The 18,708-nt window shown below is 25.2% G+C and overlaps 1 protein-coding gene across 1 annotated transcript; it reads left to right on the top strand.

Annotated features, from left to right (window-relative positions):
* The first annotated feature begins 447 nt into the window (after window positions 1-447).
* LOC142234902 (tetratricopeptide repeat protein 36 homolog) lies at window positions 448-6,259 on the top strand. The gene is made up of 2 exons (XM_075306110.1): window positions 448-847; window positions 5,840-6,259. The coding sequence occupies exons 1-2, from the start codon at window positions 511-513 to the stop codon at window positions 6,082-6,084; spliced, it is 582 nt and encodes a 193-aa protein (XP_075162225.1). The 5' UTR covers window positions 448-510; the 3' UTR covers window positions 6,085-6,259.
* The last annotated feature ends 12,449 nt before the right edge of the window (window positions 6,260-18,708 follow it).

Here is an 18,708-nt window from a genome sequence, read left to right as displayed (position 1 = left end):
TCCGATCTGTCATCAAATTAACCTGAAATTCTATATAACCTGCACAAAAAAGAACTATTATTTTTGATTTATGGTAGTGGGTATTTAAAATTCAGGTCGGTCGAACTTAAGCCCGTTTATACTTGTGTTTGAATTTTCCAAAGAAAATATAGTCGTTGCTCTTTACCGTTTAATTTCCTTTCGTGTAAAAGTGTAAAAAAATTATTCTATTGTCAACCACACCGGTCATTTGCTTATTCTTACTATTTTCTGGTTTTCTTACATAGCGCACAATACAGTATTACTATTTACCATATCTGTTATAATAAAACTACGTTTTTTATTCAAATATATTTGATTAGACCAGTTATACGGGTTCATTTGCATTCGTAGATACAAAACAATCTCGATACACCTGCTAGAAGCTCTCCAACTACTACGAGTTGGGACTGAGACGTAATACTCTGTTGCAGTGCATTAGTTTCGTTTTAGTCATTCTAGAGTTAAGACTGCATAAAGCAGACGCACACTATGCCTCAAATCCTCAACAAATCTTGCCTTAGTCCACATGACCAACAGGTATTGGAATCGATATTCAATCCATTGGAATTGACTTCATCATTGGCACCTGAACATATTAATGCTGATTCTACAGAAGTTTTAGTGGATGCCGATGATTATGAATATCCTCGTGAAATTGTGGAGAAATCAAAGGCATTAGAGATCGAAGCTGTTAAACGGATTGAAGAAAATCATTTGGATCCCATGGCATTGGGGAAGTTTGCCGAAGCATTGGCATTGACACCAAAACGTGCTTCCATCTATAATAATCGAGCCCAAGCATTACGTTTGGCTGGAAAAGATCAAGGTAAGATTCAAAGAAACACGAGTAGAGTTTTCTATGCGAAAGGCGTATAAAGAAATTCTAAAATCTTTTACGACATCCGATATACAATAAAGTTACTTCCACAGAATGAAGAATTAATTTTATTTAATGAAAAAAAAAAAAAAATACGAAAATCCAAATGAAATATTTTTAAATTTGTATACCCTCCATCATTAGATGCGAGTATACTCACCTTGTCATTCCTTTTGTAACTCATTGAAATATTGGTTTAAAAATTCTGGGTGGATCTAGCTATGTCCGTCCGTCCATCCGTCTGTTGAAATCACACTAACTTCTAAACGATACAAGTTATCCACTTCAAACTTGGCACAAGTAGTTGTTATTTCTATGGCACGGATGGTATAGCAAATGGACCATTTTTGATCACTTTTAGTTATAGCCCCCATATAAACCGACCCCAGATATGATTTTCGGAGCTTTCTGGAGGTGTACATTTCATCCGATCCGGCTGAAATTTGGTAAGTTCACAGAAAAAATTTTATGAAAATTTTTTTCAATTAAAGTCTTAATTGAGATTTAAAAAATATTCAATTAAAAATTTTAATTGATTCAACAAATTTTTTACTAGAAACAAAAAATTTAATCAATTAAATTTTTAATTGAATATTTTTTACATCTCAATTAAGACTTTAATTGAAAACATTTTCGTAATTTTTTTTTTAATTTATTAATTGGATCAATTAATATTTTATCTGATACTATCATTTTATGTGATTGAAGACATTTCAATTAAAAATGCATTGGTTCAATTAACCCTTTCACTACCGAAATAAACCTAATGTTAAAAGCTTAAATTTTTCTTCTGTTTTTACTTGTACTAACAGCATGTAGAACAAAAATTGTCATTTTGGGAACCTACCTCAATTACTTCAAGAGCTATATGAGCTTGTTCTGAAAACTTGATTCTTGAATTGTGACCAAATGACCTTACGAAAATAAGCTCTATTTGGCCTATAATATCTTTCAAAGTCTGAGAAAAAATACAAAAAAACGAACCCGAAGAAGTATCAGCTATAGTTTTTGTATGAATGTCCATTTACTAGAAACATACAATAGGAAAATTGTCTCAAATTTTCATATTTTTCGTTTATTGTTAAAGAAGTTTATAAAAATGTATTTTAGTGCTCACCAATATGGAAAATATTTATAGCTTATTTAGATTAAAGTCTCTACTTTAAAATAACATCGAGAAAAAAAAATCGAAACTAAATGGGAAAATAGAATTTGGTGTCTTTTTCGAATGTCCTTCTAAGTGGACATCAGTAGTGAAAGGGTTAATTTCGTGATTGAAGACAAAAATCTTTTTTGTGTGTGATGTTAGTATGTGGCCTCTAACCACCATGTATAATTATATAGCCCCCATATAGTCCATAATTATATATGGCCCTTTATAAACCGACACCCAGATTTGGCTTGCGGAATTCTTGGAGGAGAAAATTTCATTCTATCCGGCTGAAATTTGGTACATGGTGTAAGTATATGGTCTCTAACAACTACGCAAAAATTGGTCCACATCGGTCCATAATTATATATAGGCCCCATATAAACCGATCCGCCGATTTGGCTTGCGAAGCCTCTGAGGGAAGCAAATTTCATCCGATCCGGCTGAAATTTGGTATATGGTAACAACCATGCAAAAATTGGTCCACATCGGTTCATAAATTTATATAACCCCCATATAAACCGATCCCCAGATTTAACCTCCGGAGCCTCATGGATGAGCAAAATTCATCCGATTCGGTTGAAATTTGGTACGCGGTATTAATATATGGTATCTAATAACCATGCAGGAATTGGTCCATATCTGTCCATAATTATATGTAGCCCCCATATAAACCGATCCCCAGATTTGACCTCCGGTGCTTTTGGAGAAGCAAAATTCATCCGATCCGGTTGAAATTTGCAACGTGGTGTTATTATGTGGCCGCTAATAACCATGCCAAATTTGGTCCATATCGGTCTATAGTTATATATAGCCGATCCCCAATCACACAAAAATTGGTCCATATCGGTTCATAATCATGGTTGCCACTCGAGCCAAAAATAATCTACCAAAATTTTATTTCTGTAGAAAATTTTGTCAAAATTTTATTTCTATAGAAAATTTTTTCAAAATGTTATTCCTATAAAAAATTTTGTCAAAATTTTATTTCTATAGAAAATAAAATAGAAAATTTAACCTCCGGATTCATCCGATTCGGTTGAAATTTGGTACGCGGTATTAATATATGGTATCTAATAACCATGCAGGAATTGGTCCATATCTGTCCATAATTATATGTAGCCCCCATATATGGATAGAAATTTTTTTCAAAATGTTATAGGAATAACATTTTGAAAAAATTTTTTCAAACTTTATTTCTATAGAAAATTTTGGCAAAATTTTATTTCTATAGAAAATGTTGTCAGCATTTTAATTCTATAGAGAATGTTGTCAAAATTTTAATTCTATTGAAAATTTTGTCAAAATATTATTTCTATAGAATTTTTTGTAAAAATTTTATTTCTATAGAAAATTTTGACAAAATTTTATTTCTATAGAAAATTTTGTTAAAATTTTATTTCTGTAGAAAATTTTGTCCAAATTTTACTTCTATAGAAAATGTTGTTAAAATTTTATTTCTATACAAAATTTTGTCAAACTCAATTATATACGTATTTAATCGGCCTTTTTATACCCTCCATCATAGGATGGGGGTATATTAACTTTGTCATTCCGTTTGTAACACATCGAAATATTGCTCTAAGACCTCATAAAGTAATATATATACTGGGTCGTGGTGAAATTCTGAGTCGATCTAAGCATGTCCGTCCGTCCGTCCGTCTGTTGAAATCACGCTAACTTCCGAACGAAACAAGTTATCGACTTGAAACTTGGCACAAGTAGTTGTTATAGATGTAGGTTGGATGTTATTGAAAATGGGCCACATCGGTCCACTTTTACGTATAGCCCCCATATAAAGGGACCCTCAGATTTGGCTTGTGGAGCCTTTAACAGAAGCATATTTCATCCGATCCGGCTGAAATTTGGTACATGGTGTTGGTATATGGTCTCCAATAATCATGCAAAAATTGGTCCACATCGGTCCATAATTATATATAGCCCCCATATAAACCGATCCCCAGATTTGGCTTGCGGAGCCTAAAAGAGAAGCAAATTTCATCCGATCCGGCTGAAATTTGGTACATGGTGTTGGTATATGGTCTCCAACAATCATGCAAAAATTGGTCCACATCGGTCCATAATTATATATAGCCCCCATATAAACCGATCCCCAGATTTGGCTTGCGGAGCCTAAAAGAGAAGCAAATTTCATCCGATCCGGCTGAAATTTGGTACATGGTATTGGTATATGGTCTCTAACAATCGTGCCAAAAATGGTCCACATCAGTCCATAATTATATATGGCGCCCATATAAACCGATCCCCAGATTTGACTTGCGAAGCATCAAAGAGAAGCAAATTTCATCTGATCCGGCTGAAATTTTGTACATAATGTTGTTATATGGTCTCTAACAACCATGCAAAAATTGGTCCACATCGGTCCATAATTATATATAGACCCCATATAAACCGATCTCCAGATTTGGCTTGCGAAGCCTCAAAGAGGAGCAAATTGCATGCGATCAGGCTGAAATTTGGTACATGGTATTGGTATATGGTCTCTAACAACCGTGCCAAAAATGGTCCACATCGGTCCATAATTATATATGGCGCCCATATAAACCGATCCCCAGATTTGGGTTGCGAAGTCTCCAAGAGAAGCAAATTTCATCCAATCCGGTTGTAATTTGGAACATGGTGTTAGTACGTGATCTTTAACAACAGTGCCAGAATTGGTCCATATCGGTCCATAATTATATATAGCCCCAATATAAAACATTCTCCAGATTTGACCTCCGGAGCCTCTTGGAGGAGCAAAATTCATCCGATCCGGTTCAAATTAGGCATGGTCTCTAACAACCATACCAAAATTGGTCCAATCACACAAAAATTGGTCCATATCGGTTCATAATCATGGTTGCCACTAGAGCCAAAAATAATCTACCAAAATTTTCTTTCTATAGAAAATTTTGTCAAAATTTTATTTCTATACAAAATTATGTCAAAATTTTATTTCTAGAGAAAATATTCGGTTCATAATAAAATTTTCATCATTGTCAAAATTTTATTTCTATAGAAAATTTTGTCAAAATTTTATTTCTATAGAAAATTTTGTTCAAATTTTATTCGGTTCATAATCATGGTTGCCACTCGAGCCAAAAATAATCTACCAAGATTTTATTTCTATAGAAAATGTTGTCTAAAGTTTATTTCTATAGAAAATTTTGTTAAAATTTTATTTCTGTAGAAATTTTTGTCAAAATTTTCTTTCTATAGAAAATTTTGTCCAAATTTTTATTTCTATAGAAAATTTTGTGAAATTTTTATTTCTATAGAAAATTTTGTTAAAATTTTATTCCTGTAGAAAATGTTGTCAAAATTTTATGTCTACTTTGTCAAACTGAATTATATACGTATTGGATCGATCTTTTTTGATTTAATATATACCACGTATAGACTTACATACAATTTAGAAGATGGTGTTAGGAGGTTTTGAGATACCTTGCGATCGGCAAGCGTAACCGCAACTTAAGTAATTCGATTGTGGATGGCAGTGTTTAGATGATGTTTCTACGCAATCCATGATGGAGGGTACATAAGCTTCGGCCTGGTCGAACTTACGGCCGTATATACTTGTTTAGTTTAATACATACTACGTATAGACTACCTTGCAAGTTAGAAGACGGTGTTAGGAAGTTTTAAGATACCTTGCCATCGGCAAGTGTTAGTATTTTATGGACAATAAATCTTTAAACACACGACAATATTTTTTTTTTTTTGTTGTAAATATAATTTCAAAATTTTTATTTTATATACCAAAATAAATCGATTTTATTTTATCATTTCAGAGGCTTTCGAGGATTTAAATAAGGCCATAGAATATGGATGTACGCAATTGAAAACGAAATGTCATGCCTACTGTCAACGTGGTGTTCTCTTTAGGAAAATGGAAAAACTCGATGAAGCAAGACGAGATTTTGAAGAAGCAGCTAAATTGGGTAGTAAATTCGCCAAAACCCAATTGGTGGAAATAAATCCTTTTGCAGCTCTATGCAATCAGATGTTACGGCAAGCATTTGATCAACTGAAATGAAAGCGAGAAATTATAAAAAAAGTTACCATTATCTATTAATTAATTTAAAATAATATTTTTGTTGTTTAAATAAATAGTGTTATATACAAAAATTAGTTATAAATTTGCATAATATGTATATAAACATACTACACTAAACAACAGTAAACTTAACTTTAATTCAATTTATATAAAATATTTTTCTATTTTTTTATTGGAAAAAAAATTTTGACAAAAATTTCTATAGAGATAAAATTTTGACAAAAATAAAAAAAATTCTATAGAGAAAAAATTTTGACAAAATTTTCTATAGAGATAAAATTTTGGCAAATTTTTCTGTAGAGATAAAATTTTGGCAAAGTTTTCTGTAGAAATGAAATTTTGGCAAAATTTTCTATAGAAATAAAATTTTGACTAAATTTTCTAAAGAAATAAAATTTTGACACAATTTTCTATAGATATAAAATTTTAACAACAATTTCTGTAAAGATACAATTTTGACAAAATTTTCTATAAATTTCTGTAGAAATAAAATTTTGACAAAATTTTCTATAGAAATAAAATTTTGACAAAAATTTCTATAGAAATAAAATTTTGACAAAAATTTCTATAGAAATAAAATTTTGACAAAATTTTCTATAGAGATAAAATTTTGACAAAATTTTCTATAAAGATACAATTGTGACAAAATTTTCTATAAAGATAAAATGTTGATAAAATTTTCTAAGAGATAAAATTTTGACAAAATTTTCTATAGAAATAAAATTTTGACAAAATTTTCTATAGGAATAAAATTTTGACAGAATTTTCTATAGAAATAAAATTTTGACAAAATTTTCTATAGAAATAAAATTTTGACTAAATTTTCTGTAGAAATAAAATTTTGACAAATTTTTCTATAGAGATCAAATTTTGACAAAAATTTCTATAGAAATTAAATTTTGACAAAAAACTCTACAGAAATTAAATTTTGACAAAAAACTCTACAGAAATTAAATTTTGACAAAATTTTCTATAAAAATAAAATTTTGACAAAATTTTCTACAAAGATAAAATTTTGACAAAATTTTCTATGAAAATAGAATTTTGTCAAAATTTTCTATAGAAATAAAATTTTGACAAAATTTTCTATAGAAATAAAATGTTGACAAAATTTTCTATAGAAACAAAATGTTGACAAAATTTTCTACAGAGATAAAATTTTGACAAAATTTTCTATAGAGATAAAATTGTGCCAATATTTTCTATAAAAACAAAATTTTGGAAAAAGTTTCTATGAGGAAATTTTCTCTAGAAATAAAATTTACACACATTTTTCTATAGAAATAAAATTTTGACAAATATTTCTGTAGAAATAAAATTTAGACAAAATTTTATATAGAAATAACATTTTGGCAAAATTTTCTATCGAAATAAAATTTTGACAAAATTTACCATAGAAATAAAATTTTGACAAAATTTGCTACAGAAATAAAATTTTGACAAAATTTTGTATAGAAATACAAGTTTGACAAAACTTTCTATAGAAATAAAATTTTAACAAATTTTTCTATAGAAATAAAAATTTGAGAAAATTTTCTATAGAAATAAAATGTTGACTAAATTTTCTAAACAAATAAAATTTTGACAAAATTTTCTATAGAAATAAAATTTTGACAACAATTTCTGTAGAAATAAAATTTTGACAAAATTTTCTATAGAAATAAAATTTTGACAAAATTTTCTATAAAGATAAAATTTTGACAAAATTTTCTATAGAAATAAAATTTTAATTAAATATTCTAATAAAATAAAATTTTGACAAAATTTTCTATAGAGATAAAATTTTGACAAAATTTTCTATAAAGATAAAATTTTGACAAAATTTTCGATAGAAATAAAATTTTGACAAATTTTCTATAAAAATAAAACTTTGACAAAATTTTCTATAGAAAAAAATATTTGACAAAATTTTCTATAGAAATAAAATTTTGACTAAATTTTCTATAGAAATAAAATTTTGACAAATTTTTCTATAGAGATAAAATGTTGACAACAATTTCTATAGAAATTAAATTTTGACAAAATTTTCTATGAAAATAGAATTTTGACAAGATTTTCTATAGGAATAAAATTTTGACAAAATTTTCTATAGAAATAAAATTTTGACAAAATTTTCTATAGAAACAAAATTTTGACAAAATTTTCTATAGAGATACAATTTTGACAAAATTTTCTATAGAAATTAAATTTTGACAAAAATTTCTATAGAAATTAAATTTTGACAAAAAACTCTATAGAAATTAAATTTTGACAAAATTTTCTATAGAAATAAAATTTTGCCAAAATTTTCTATAAAGATAAAATTTTGACAAAATTTTCTATAAAGATAAAATTTTGACAAATTTTTCTATAAAATAAAATTTTGACAAAAATTTCTATAGAAATTAAATTTTGACAAAATTTTCTATAAAGATAAAATTTTGACAAAATTTTCTATACAGATAAAATTTTGACAAAATTTTCTATAGAGATAAAATTTTAACAAGATTTTCTATAAAGATAAAATTTTATCAAAATTTTCTATAGAAATATTTTGACCAAATTTTCTGTAGAAATATTTTGACTAAATTTTTTGTAGAAAAAAAAAAATTTACAAATTTTTCTATAGATATACAATTTTGGCAAAATTTTCTGTAGAAATAAAATTTTGACAAAAATTTCTATAGAAATTAAATTTTGACAAAACTTTCTGTAAAAATAACATTTTGACAAAATTTTCTATAGAAATAAAATTTTGACAAAATTTTCTATAGAGATAAAATTGTGACAATGTTTTCTATAAAAACAAAATTTTGGAAAAAGTTTCTATGAGGAAATTTTCTCTAGAAATAAAATTTTGACAAATATTTCTGTAGAAATAAAATTTAGACAAAATTTTTTATAAAAATAAAATGTTGACCAAATTGTATATAGAAATAACATTTTGGCAAAATTTTCTATCGAAATAAAATTTTGAAAAAATTTTCCATAGAAATAAAATTTTGAAAAAATTTTCTACAGAAATAAAATTTTGTATAGAAATACAATTTTGACAAAATTTTCTATAGAAATAAAAATATGAGAAAATTTTTTATAGAAATAAAAATTTGAGAAAATTTTCTATAGAAATAAAATGTTGGAATTTTTTTATAGAAATTTTAATTTTAAAATAAAATTTTGACAACATTTTCTATAGAAATAAGATTTTGACAAAATTTTCTATAGAGATAAAATTTTCTGTATAAATAAAATTTTTACCAAAGTTTCTATTGAAATAAATTTTGACAAAATTTTCTATAGAACTATACAAATAAAATTTTGAGAAAATTTGCTATAGAAATAAAATTTTGAAACAGTTCATAATTTGCAAATAAATGTTTACGAAGAGAATACATTATGTAAAGATTCATATTCGCTATGAAATAGGCCATGAATTTATAAAAATTTACAAATGTATGTACATATTTTAGTTACTTTTGTGTGTCCTTTCTTAAGCCGATATTGTATGACTAGTCACTCTATATTATTGCTTTATAAATAAAACATCTTTTCTCAACCCATGACAGCCCAATTGCCTATGAAGCCTGTTACACTATTGGTGAATTACAAAATAAATTGAATTTATCTGTATTTGATAAAACCGAATCATTAAGATGAAATGTGATCAGTTTAAGGATCATGTGACATTTTTACATATTATAGAACACATGTCCCAAACAAAATTACACAATAATGACTTCCTTAAGACTTCCTGTAAGATCGACACAACTTTGCCTCAATCGTTTTGGTGCCTCGCTCTCTCTCTCTCTCTCTTGCTCCTTACGTCTAAACCAGCTATCACAGTAATTCCGTTAAGTAACGATTAACCATATATCATTTGAATTTGTCCCGTGTTGAAATCGATCACCATTGATTTACAACGCACTGCCAATATTGATGAAGCAAATGAAAAAGAAATACGAATTTCATTATAAACTCCAATGACAAAGGCTCAGGCGGAGAAACAGAAAAACCTGTCGTATTTCATTAAAACCTTCTGAGGTAGGGATATTGAGACACTGAATGTTGCAATCAATAAAGAAAGAGAAATATGCCACCAACACCAATTGCAAGGTGCTTCTTCAATGCTTTACGATGCACTTTTTAGTTGGCAAAAAGAAAACAAAAAGAAAAATCTTGAGATATACAACGAGAGTGGTAGCATTGGTACACACAAAAAAAATTTTTCTGATTCAATCACGAAATTAATTGATCCAATTAATTTTTTAATTGAAATGTCTTCAATCACAGAAATGAGAGTATCAATTAAAAAATAAATTGACAGTCAATTAAAAAATTAATTGATCCAATTAAATATTTAATTGATACTATTAATTTGTGTGATTGATTTTTATTTCAATTATAAAATTTGTTGAATCAATTAAGTTTTTAATTGAATATTTTTTAAAACTCAATTAAGATTTTTATTGGAAAAATTTTCGTGAAATTTTTTTTCCGTGTAACAGTGCAACGGAGGAAACTATTTACGCTGTGAAAAAAAATGCACAGAAAAGACACATATTTGTTCAAGATAAAGTTTGTTCATGGTTATCAGCTAAAAGAATTTGTTCTGAAACAGTGTTGCCAATATTGGGGACTTTTTCCGAGAAGGGAGCACGGTTGCCACAGTTGGTAGAATACTACCAAAAATGGTAGATTTTTTAGTGTTTGGTAGATTGATAGCATTCTTGACGTTTTGGTAAGATCTTGCAAAATATTCCTCTTTACAAATTTTCTATAAAACTAAAATTTTGACAAAATTATGTATAGAAATAAAATTTTGACAAATTTTTCTTTAGGAATAAAATTTTGACAAAATTTTCTTTAGGAATAAAATTTTGACAAAATTTTCTATAGAAATAAAATTTGGACAAATATTTCTTTAGGAATAAAATTTTGACAAAATTTTCTATGGAAATAAAATCTTCACAAAATTTTCTATAGAAATAAAATTTTGACAAAATTTTCTTTAGGAATAAAATTTTGACAAAATTTTCTATAGAAATAAAATTTGGAAAAATTTTTCTATTGAAATTAAATTTAAACAAATTTTTTTATTGAAATAAAATTTAAACAAAATTTTCTATAGAAATAAATTTTTAACAAAATGTGAATTCAAATCGATGATTTGACATTGGCATAGGAAAAGAGATATGTTTGTTTCGAATTTATTTGGCATAAGCCGGCTATCAATGTAAAACCTTTTTTCGGAGGGTTCAAGTGTGGTTTTTGTTGGGTTTAATAAACTGCCTGAATTTATTCTGATAATTGGTTGATAGTTTTGCTGCAATTAGAGGATGCTGATGAGGAATGTGGTAATTCCGAAACGTGCGTCCATCCAACCATCTTGCAGTCTATAGGGCTTTGCCCAAATAAATTTGACAAACATTCTTTTCCTCTGTTGGTTAAGCTACTCTTGTAGTTTAGTCAATGTATGGTTTTAAGCTGAAATAAAAAGACAACAACAAAAATTTTTATAGAAATAAAATTTGGACAAAATTTCCTATAGGATAAAATTTTAAAAATATTTTCTGTAGAAATAAAATTTTATAGAAATAAAATTTTCTATAAAAATATAATTTTGACAAAATTATCTATAGAAGAAATGTTTACAAAATTTTCTGCAGAAATAAAATATTGAGCAAATTTTCTATAGAAATTAAATTTTGACAAATGTTTTTAGAAAAAAAGTTTTGGCAAAATTTTGTATAGAAATAAAACTTTGACAAAATTTTTTATAGAAATAAAATTTTGACAACATTTTCTATAGAAATAAAATTTAGACAAAACTTTTCTATAGAAAAAAAATTGACAAAATTTTGTACAGAAAAAAAATTCTGACCCAATTTTCTATAGCAATGAAATTCTGACAACAATTTCTGTAGAAATAAGATTCTGACAAAATTTTCTATAGAAATAAAGTTTTGCCAAAATTTTCTAATATAGAAATAAAATGTTGACAAAATTTTCTGTAGAATTGCGATTTTTGGATATATGTTGTGTTTTCGTGTGGGGAGGAAAACGAGGGTTAATAGGCAACCTAATTTTAACGTAATAAAATAAACTGAGGTGGGTAATATATATTAAATCCAACCGCAAATTGATATCATTTTCAAATTCAATGACTTTCGTCCTTGTGCCAAAAAACGCCCTGTATCAAATTTCATCGACTGGAATCCTACGAACATTAAATACATGGATAGACGGACAGACTCCAAGGGCTAGATCGACTCGGGAGGTGGTTCTGAGTCGATCGGTATACCTATATCTATATGGGATCTTAAACCGATATTTCTTGTTGGCACAGAACAAAGCCATAATGCCGTGAACACTAAGTTGTTTAGGGTATTAACAATTGGTTGCACCATCCTGTATTCTTGCATTATAGCAGTTACATTTGTTTCTCTCAGTGTATAATACAGCTATGGATTTTTCATTGGAAGCATAACAATTGCACTACAGTTGTGTGGCACGTGGTCAACAGCTATAAGGGCATTGTTGAACCGCAGGGACCATGTGAAAAGTCTAGCTAAAGCTAACAGCCGTCGTCATCCGTTACTCTCTGCAACAAGAAGATTTTACCAAACTAAATTCATGTGTGCGTGTATAAGGATTTCCTCTTCACAAAGTGAACCCTTAGTTTATTTTTGGATTGATCGTTGTTTTGTGAATGTGAATTAAATGTCAAGACGTTCGCTTATTTGTGAATTTATATATTTTCATTTATTTTTTTTTACTGAAACGGTACCAAGAAACCGCAATACCAAATAAAAAGGATTAAATGCAGGGTGTGCTAAGCGAGTTTTGTGTTTTTTTTCGGTTTGATCCTTCATAAGTCTCCATCTCTGTCTTCGCTGTCTGAGTCCTACGAAGATTTACATATGAAAATTGTTAAAGCAAAACCTGAAAATTGCCAAAACAACACAATCTTATTAACGATCACCAACAAAAAACTGAAAGTAAATTTCCCTTTTTTATTTGAAATCCTTGTGGTTCTTGGTTAGTTTTTTTTTTTGCATGTGTTACTTGAAGTTCTGCTACTCTTACACTAGTGAGGGGAGACCTTCAGATATGGGAATATGCAATAATTGACTGAAAGAAAAAATGTCTGAGCTTTGGCAAATGGATTCAGATACTGGGGTGGCATGCGCTTAATCATGGAGAGTCTCTTTAGGGGGGAATAACGTGAAACAGCAAAGTTGGATTGCAGGACATTTTGTCAAAATTTTATTTTCATAGAAAATTTTATTTTTATAGAAAATTTTGTCAAAATTTTATTTCTATAGACAACTTCACCTAAATTTTATTTCTATAGACAATTTCGCCAAAATTTTATTTCTATAGAAAATTTTGAGTAAATTTTATTTCTGTAGAAAATTTGGTGAAAAGTTGATTTCTATAGAAAATTTTGTCAATTTTTTTCTATAAAAAATGTTGTCAAAATTTTATTTCTACAGAAAATTTTGTCAAAATTTTATTTCTATAGAAAATTTTGTCAACATTTTATTTCTATAGAAAATTCTGTCAACATTTTATTTCTACAGAAAATTTTGTCAAAATGTTATTTCTATAGAAAATTCTGTCAAAATTTTATTTCTGTAGAAAATTTAGTGAAAAGTTTATTTCTATAGAAAATTTCACCAAAATTTTATTTCTATAGAAAATTTTGTCAAAATTTTATTTCTTCAGAAAATGTTGTCAAAATGTTATTTCTATAGAAAATTTTGTCGAAATATTTACTTCTGGAGAAAATTTAGTCAAAATTTGATTTCTATATAAATTTTTATCAAAAATTTATTCCTACAAAAAATGTTGTTAACATTTTGTTACCACAGAAAATTTTGTCAAAATTTTATTTCTATAGAAATAAAATTTTTATCAAAATTTTCTTCCTACAAAAACTATTGTTAACGTTTTGTTACTATATAAAATTTTGTCAAAATTTTATTTCTATAGAAAATTTTGTCAAAATTTTATTCCTACAAAAAATGTTGTTAATATTTTGTTACTATAGAAAATTTTGTCAAAATTTTATTTCTATAGAAAATTTTGTCAAAATTTTATTTCTATAGAAAATTTTGTCAAATTTTTATTTCTATAGAAAATTTTGTCAAAATTTCATTTCTATAAACAATTTTGTCAAAATTTTATTTCTATAAACAATTTTGTCAAAATTTTATTTTATAGAAAATTTTTTCAAAATTTTATTTTTATAGAAAATTGTTTCAGAATTTTATTTCTACGGAAATTTTTTTTCAAAATTTTATTTCTATAGAAAATTTTTTCGAAATTTTTACTTCTGGAGAAAATTGTGTCAAAATTTTATTTCTATGCAAGTTTTTATCAAAATTTTATTCCTACAAAAAATGTTGTTAACATTTTGTTACCACAGAAAATTTTGTCAAAATTTTATTTCTATAGACAATTTTGTCAAAATTTTATTTTTATAGAAAATTGTGTCAGAATTTTATTTCTACGGAATTTTTTTTTAAAATTTTATTTCTATTGAAAATTTTGTCGAAATGTTTACTTCTGGAGAAAATTGTGTCAAAATTTTATTTCTATATAAATTTTTATCAAATATTTATTCCTACAAAAAATGTTGTTAACATTTTGTTACCACAGAAAATTTTGTCAAAATTTTATTTCTATAGAAATAAAATTTTCTTCCTACAAAAACTATTGTTAACATTTTGTTACTATAGAAAATTTTGTCAAAATTTTATTTCTATAGAAAATTTGGTCAAAATTTTATTCCTACAAAAAATGTTGTTAACATTTTGTTACTATAGAAAATTTTGTCAAAATTTTATTTCTATAGAAAATTTTGTCAAAATTTTATTTCAATAGAAAATTTTGTCGAAATATTTACTTCTGGAGAAAATTTAGTCAAAATTTGATTTCTATATAAATTTTTATCAAAAATTTATTCCTACAAAAAATGTTGTTAACATTTTGTTACCACAGAAAATTTTGTCAAAATTTTATTTCTATAGAAATAAAATTTTTATCAAAATTTTCTTCCTACAAAAACTATTGTTAACATTTTGTTACTATAGAAAATTTTGTCAAAATTTTATTTCTATAGAAAATTTTGTCAAAATTTTATTCCTACAAAAAATGTTGTTAATATTTTGTTACTATAGAAAATTTTGTCAAAATTTTATTTCTATAGAAAATTTTGTCAAAATTTTATTTCTATAGAAAATTTTGTCAAATTTTTATTTCTATAGAAAATTTTGTCAAAATTTCATTTCTATAAACAATTTTGTCAAAATTTTATTTCTATAAACAATTTTGTCAAAATTTTATTTCTATAGAAAATTTTGTCAAAATTTTATTTTATAGAAAATTTTTTCAAAATTTTATTTTTATAGAAAATTGTTTCAGAATTTTATTTCTACGGAAATTTTTTTTCAAAATTTTATTTCTATAGAAAATTTTTTCGAAATTTTTACTTCTGGAGAAAATTGTGTCAAAATTTTATTTCTATGCAAGTTTTTATCAAAATTTTATTCCTACAAAAAATGTTGTTAACATTTTGTTACTATAGAAAATTTTGTCAAAATTTTATTTCTATGGACAATTTTGTCAAAATTTTATTTCTATAGAAAATTTTGTCAAAATTTTATTTTATAGAAGATTTTGTCAAAATTTTATTTTTATAGAAAATTGTGTCAGAATTTTATTTCTGACAAATTTGTTTTCAAAATGTTATTTCTATAGAAAATTTTGTCGATATGTTTACTTCTGGAGAAAATTGTGTCAAAATTTTATTTCTATATAAATTTTTATCAAAATTTTATTCCTACAAAAAATGTTGTTAACATTTTGTTACTATAGAAAATTTTGCCAAAATTTTATTGCCATAAACAATTTTGTCAAAATTTTATTTATATAGAAAATTTTGTCAACATTTTATTTTATAGGAAATTTTGTCAAAATTTTATTTCTACGGAATTTTGTTTTCAAAATGTTATTTTTATAGAAAATTTTGTCGAAATGTTTACTTCTGGAGAAAATTGTGTCAAAATTTTATTTCTATATAAATTTTTATCAAATATTTATTCCTACAAAAAATGTTGTTAACATTTTGTTACCACAGAAAATTTTGTCAAAATTTTATTTCTATAGAAATAAAATTTTCTTCCTACAAAAACTATTGTTAACATTTTGTTACTATAGAAAATTTTGTCAAAATTTTATTTCTATAGAAAATTTTGTCAAAATTTTATTCCTACAAAAAATGTTGTTAACATTTTGTTACTATAGAAAATTTTGTCAAAATTTTATTTCTATAGAAAATTTTGTCAAATTTTTATTTCTATAGAAAATTTTGTCACAATTTCATTTCTATAAACAATTTTGTCAAAATTTTATTTCTATAAACAATTTTGTCAAAATTTTATTTCTATAGAAAATTTTGTCAAAATTTTATTTTATAGAAAATTTTTTCAAAATTTTATTTTTATAGAAAATTGTGTCAGAATTTTATTTCTATGCAAGTTTTTATCAAAATTTTATTTCTATAGAAATCTTTTTCGAAATTTTTACTTCGGGAGAAAATTGTGTCAAAATTTTATTTCTATGCAAGTTTTTATCAAAATTTTATTCCTACAAAAAATGTTGTTAACATTTTGTTACTATAGAAAATTTTGTCAAAATTTTATTTCTATAGACAATTTTGTCAAAATTTTATTTTTATAGAAAATTTTGTCAAAATTTTGTTTTATAGAAAATTTTGTCAAAATTTTATTTTTATAGAAAATAGTGTCAGAATTTTATTTCTACGGAAATTTTTTTTCAAAATTTTATTTCTGTAGAAAATTTTGTCGAAATGTTTACTTCTGGAGAAAATTGTGTCAAAATTTTATTTCTATATACATTTTTATCAAATATTTATTCCTACAAAAAATGTTGTTAACATTTTGTTACCACAGAAAATTTTGTCAAAATTTTACTTCTATAGAAAATTTTGTCAAAATTTTATTTTTATAGAAAATTGTGTCAGAATTTTATTTCTACGGAAATTTTTTTTCAAAATTTTATTTCTATAGAAAATTTTGTCGAAATGTTTACTTCTGGAGAAAATTTTGTCAAAATTTTATTTTATATTCGTTTTGTTTTGTTATTGTTGGTTTTTGTTCTTTAAGCTTTGTTGTTGTTTTTTCATTTCAGCTTAAAACCATGCATTGATTAAACTACAAGTGTAGCTTAACCAACAGAGGAAAAGAATATTTGTCAATTTCATTTGGGCAAAGCCCTATAGACTGCAAGATGGTTGGATGGACGCACGTTTCGGAATTACCACATTCCTCATCAACATCCTCTACTTGCAGCAAAACTATCAACCAATTATCAGAATAAATTCAGGCAGTTCATTAAACCCAATAATGAACCACATTTGAACCTTCCTTCCTTTTATTTGTATAGAAAATTTTGTCAAAATTTTTTTTTATAGAAAATTTTGTCAAAATTTTATTTCTATAGAAAATTTTGTAAAAATTTTATTTCTATAGAAAATGTTGTCAAAATTTTATTTCTATAGAAATTTTTTTCAACATTTTATTTCTATAGAAAATTTTGTCAAAATGTTATTTCTACAGAAAATTTTGACAAAACTTTATTTTTATTGAAATAAAATTTTTATCAAAATGTTCTTCCTACAAAAAACATTGTTAACATTTTGTTACTATAGAAAATTTTGTCAAAATTTTATTTCTATAGAATATTTTGTCAAAATTTTATTTCTATAGAAAAATTTGTCAACATTTTATTTTATAGAAAATTTTGTCAAAATTTTATTTCTACGGAATTTTGTTTTCAAAATGTTATTTTTATAGAAAATTTTGTCGATATGTTTACTTCTGGAGAAAATTGTGTCAAAATTTTATTTCTATATAAATTTTTATCAAAATTTTATTCCTACAAAAAATGTTGTTAACATTTTGTTACTATAGAAAATTTTGCCAAAATTTTATTGCCATAAACAATTTTGTCAAAATTTTATTTATATAGAAAATTTTGTCAATATTTTATTTTTATAGAAAATTTTGTCAAAATTTAATTTCTGTAGAAAATTTTGTCAAAATTTTATTTTATAGAAAATTTTTTCAAAATTTTATTTTTATAGAAAATTGTTTCAGAATTTTATTTCTACGGAAATTTTTTTTCAAAATTTAATTTCTATAGAAAATTTTTTCGAAATTTTTACTTCTGGAGAAAATTGTGTCAAAATTTTATTTCTATGCAAGTTTTTATCAAAATTTTATTCCTACAAAAAATGTTGTTAACATTTTGTTACTATAGAAAATTTTGTCAAAATTTTATTTCTATGGACAATTTTGTCAAAATTTTATTTCTATAGAAAATTTTGTCAAAATTTTATTTTATAGAAGATTTTGTCAAAATTTTATTTTTATAGAAAATTGTGTCAGAATTTTATTTCTACGGAAATTTGTTTTCAAAATGTTATTTCTATAGAAAATTTTGTCGATATGTTTACTTCTGGAGAAAATTGTGTCAAAATTTTATTTCTATATAAATTTTTATCTAAATTTTATTCCTACAAAAAATGTTGTTAAC

The sequence above is a fragment of the Haematobia irritans genome, chromosome 4 (assembly GCF_050003625.1).
Source record: "Haematobia irritans isolate KBUSLIRL chromosome 4, ASM5000362v1, whole genome shotgun sequence".
In the NCBI taxonomy this organism is placed as follows: domain Eukaryota; kingdom Metazoa; phylum Arthropoda; class Insecta; order Diptera; family Muscidae; genus Haematobia; species Haematobia irritans.
Note: the sequence above shows the minus strand (reverse complement) of the source record. Positions and strands in the feature narration are given on the sequence as shown.